This window comes from Arachis ipaensis, chromosome B08, assembly GCF_000816755.2.
Source record: "Arachis ipaensis cultivar K30076 chromosome B08, Araip1.1, whole genome shotgun sequence".
NCBI lineage: Eukaryota > Viridiplantae > Streptophyta > Magnoliopsida > Fabales > Fabaceae > Arachis > Arachis ipaensis.
This window is the reverse complement of record NC_029792.2, coordinates 38,506,937-38,511,011: the sequence shown is the minus strand read 5'-3', so window position 1 is coordinate 38,511,011 and position 4,075 is coordinate 38,506,937. Positions and strand designations below refer to the sequence as shown.

General features: G+C 39.8%; 1 protein-coding gene across 1 annotated transcript; it reads right to left on the bottom strand.

Moving 5' to 3' along the window:
* LOC107610947 lies at window positions 1,147-3,084 on the bottom strand. The gene is made up of 3 exons (XM_016312923.1): window positions 2,837-3,084; window positions 2,356-2,779; window positions 1,147-1,794 (listed from the first exon to the last, which is right to left on the bottom strand). The coding sequence occupies exons 1-3, from the start codon at window positions 3,082-3,084 to the stop codon at window positions 1,147-1,149; spliced, it is 1,320 nt and encodes a 439-aa protein (XP_016168409.1).

Genomic DNA, 4,075 nt, shown 5'->3' with positions numbered 1-4,075 from the left:
GAGTATTAATTTGTATGATCATGTTATTATGCTCATATAAACAAAAATAATCTAATTTAATTTAGCAAATACTATCTAATTAATTTTTGAAATGTTTAAAATATGAGTACAAATATTGGATGATTATTTATTTATTTTTCTCAAAGATGAATGTTATTTTATTAATATAAAATAAAAGTATTTCCATAAAGAAGTACAAAAGAATTGGATATTCCCATTTATCACCAACTGTGACTGAAAGACTAAGAGCTTAAAGAATAGTAAAGTAAGAGTAAAGAAAATTATCAGCATCTATCAGGTATGGCTCACGAGTTCACGCACTAAATTACTGGCTTCTTTCACTATCTCTGGTGCTGGGTTTATTACCTTCTCAAAAACACACCGATTCCTCGCTTTCCAAGTGCTCCAACACAGCGCCGCTATGAGGAGGGTCTTTTGTCTACCGTCAAATTGAGCCGTTGCCCAGGATAAGACTCGTTGCCACCAATTTAAAAAGGTCTCTTCTTCTCTTATCCATAGGTCAGGGGTTATTAAGCTTAGGTTCCATATTATTGAAGACAGGGGGCATTGGAACAAAGCATGAGAAATTGATTCAGCCTTCAACATGCATCTTGGACAAGTGGCAGGAGTGGATGCGAACCGGCTGTGAACTTGTTGCAACACTGGAAGCTTTTCATGAAAACTTTTCCATAGAAAAATCTTAATTTTATGTGGTAATTTCAACTCTCAAATTCTATTCTAGACTCTGTTGTGTATGTTCTGGGGCCTCAATGAAGTAGGAGAATGAAAGAATCCATAAGCAATTTTGTATCATGACCCAACTTCATATATACCAGATTTTGTCTAGCACCAATTAACTTCATCCTCCTCCTCTGTTGGTTTGATTGAAAAAATTTTATTGCATATATCAACTGAAAAAAATGACTCAATCAGATTTCTATTCCAGCTTCTATCAGGATTTAGTAACGCACTAACGTAATACACTTGCAGATTTGGTGGGATTGTGAGTGCTTTTTGAGGGACATTAACGGGCACTGGTGGTGGGAGCCAGGGGTCATGAAAGATGCGAACATTAGTGCCAGAGCCTATTTTCCATAACAAGCCTTTCTCGATCACCTTGCGCCCTTCAAGAACACTTCTCATGCCTCACGACGGTACGCTTCCTATCTCTGCATATAGGAAATATGTATATCTGAAATATTTAGCTTTGAGCATTCTTGATAGAGTAGAATTAGAGTATTTTACTAGACGCCAACATTGTTTGCCCAATAAAGCCAAATTTTGCGCCCTTAGGTCCTTAATCCCCAGCCCTCCATCTTTCTTCGGTCTCGTCATTATGTCCCATTTAATCCAAACTATTCTTTGTTCTGCGCCTTTTTGACCCCACCAAAATTGCGAGAGCATGCTATGAATCTCAGTCAACAGCATGTCCGGGAGCTTGAAATAAGAGAGTGTATAAATAGGAATCGCCTCCCCCACCGCTCTCAATTGCGTGTGCCTGCCACCTGATGACAATAGACTTCTTTTCCAACCCATAATCCTCTTCTGAACTTTATCCTTGATAGCTCCAAAGGTTGCTTTCTTTGATTTTTGAACTATAGAGGGCAGTCCCAGGTATTTGTCTTGTGCTCCGATATGTTCAATATTTAGTGTCTGAGCAAATGCTAGTCTTGTGTTCTGAGGTGTGTTGTGACTGAAAAAGATAGCCGACTTATTCAAATTGGCTTTTTGTCCACTGAAACCCTCATAGATCTCTAGCAATTCTAGAATACTTTGGCTTGTATTAGGTGCGCTCTTGCAAAAAAGGATTGAATAATCAGCAAACAAAAGGTGATTAACTGTTTGGCATCTCCGATTAACTTGAACTCCTTGAATTAATCTGTTTTGCTCTGCCTTGTGTAGCTAGAAGAAAAGTCCCTCTATACAAAAAAGAAAGAGATATGAAGATAGGGGGTCACCCTGTCGGATGCCCCTGTTTGGCCTAAAATAGCCAAAAGGTTGACCTTCCACAACGACAGAGTAAGAAACAGTCATTACCAATTTCTCAGTCCAGTTAATCCATTTAGCATCAAAGCCCAGCTTATCCATAATATACCATAAAAAATGCCATTCAACCCTATCATAAGCCTTGCTCATGTCTAGTTTAATAGCCATCTCATGCTCTGTCCCACTTCTCTTATTTTTCAAATAGTGCATACATTCGTAGGCAATTAGGATATTATCTGAAATGAGTCTACCTTTGAGAAACGCACTCTGATTTGGGCTTATAATTTTATTTATAATACCTTGTAATCGGTGTATCATAACTTTAGAAATAATTTTATACATAACTGAAGACAAACTGATCGGTCGTACCTGAGTCATGTCATTGGCATCTGGCACCTTTGGAATCAAACAAATTTGAGTATGGTTGAAGCTTTTTAGAATTCTGCCACTGCGAAAGAAACTTCTCACTGCCTTAAAAACGTCACCTCCAACTATATCCCAGAAAAAGTGAAAAAACTTAGCTGTAAACCCGTCATCACCAGGAGCACTCTGAGCGTGAACACTAAATGTAGCTCTTTTGACCTCGTCCATAGTTACTGGCCTTTGGAGCCTACGATTTATGGAAGCTGTAACCTTAGGCTCCAAATCCTCTAAGTATGGATTCGGATCAGCCGAACAAGAAGAAGTAAAAATATCGTAAAAATAGTCTTCATCTACCTTTGCAATATCCTCCGGTTTCAATGCAATCTCATTGTCCCTCCCCACTAATTTCCAAATTCTGTTCCTTCGTATCCTTGATTAAAATTTCTGGTGAAAGAATCTAGTGTTCTGATCTCCTTCTTTTAGCCACTTGACTCTAGATTTTTCTCGCCAATAGCTTTCTTCTTTCAAATATGCCAGCTCCAACTTCTCCTCCAAACTGGTAACCTCCTCCTCCCCATTGATTCCAGCCACCCGCAACTCCTCTAGTTTAGCTTGAAGGTCCTCAATTTCTTTCCGGGAGTTTGCTTTGTGAGTTTTCTGCCATTGAACTAGTCTATGTCTACAAACTTTCAACTTTTGGGCCAAGGAGAACATAGCTGAGCCTACAACTTCCATTATCCACACTTCACTGACAATTCTCTTGACATCCTCTTCTCCACACCAACGTTCCTGGTATTTAAACCGCCTTTTACTATGCCAAGATTGAGGTTCGGTTTCCATCAAAATTGGAGTATGATCTGAGCCTGACTTTATGAGCCTGTGTACCACTGCATTCAGAAACTTCAACTTCTATTCCATCCCAACTAAATAGCGGTCAAGCCTCTCCTTTACCAAATCCTCTCCTTGTCTTCGATTTGTCCACGTGAAAGGGCGCCTCACCATTCCAATATCCACTAATTCGTTACTGTCAATAAAATTAGTGAATGTTGCAATGGTGGTTGCTGATTTTTGGCCTCCACCCTCCTTTTTCGCTTGACTTGTTATAGTATTAAAATCGCTTGCTATTACCACTTTTCCTTCCAGGTGTTGGCTCATTGTTGTAAGCTCCTCAAACTGTAAGGATCGAATTTGTTCCGAACAACTCAAATGGACACCAATGAACGCCCATACCTCACTGCTTCCGACTTCTTTAATTTCAGCTGCCACAAAGAATTCTCCATTGCTAATAATTTGAACACTGATGCTGTCCTTCCAAGCTAGCACAAGTCCTCCTGCCACTCCTGCCGAGTTAATAATATGCCAGTTTTCGTAGCCGCATACCCGAAGTTTTGCTTTCACCTGTCGAGATTGGTTCTTTGTTTCACTTATAAACACAATCTCGGGGGAGTGGAATTTACAGATCCCTTTTAAGGTGTGAATTGTCAAGGGTCTCCCCAAACCCCGACAATTCTAAACTATAGCTCTCATGGCGCCTTGAGTGCCATTTGTAGGCTGGTACCCTCCACCATCTGTTCAACTGCATTTTCATCCTCTATTCTTGCTTTCTTTGTAGATCCTTCAGCTATACCACTCATCAACCTTTTTTTGGGTTCACTTTTAGTATCTGACTCTGCAGCACCTTGTCTTGCTAACCTTTTCCACTTCCTACCTTTCTCTGTGGTGAGAC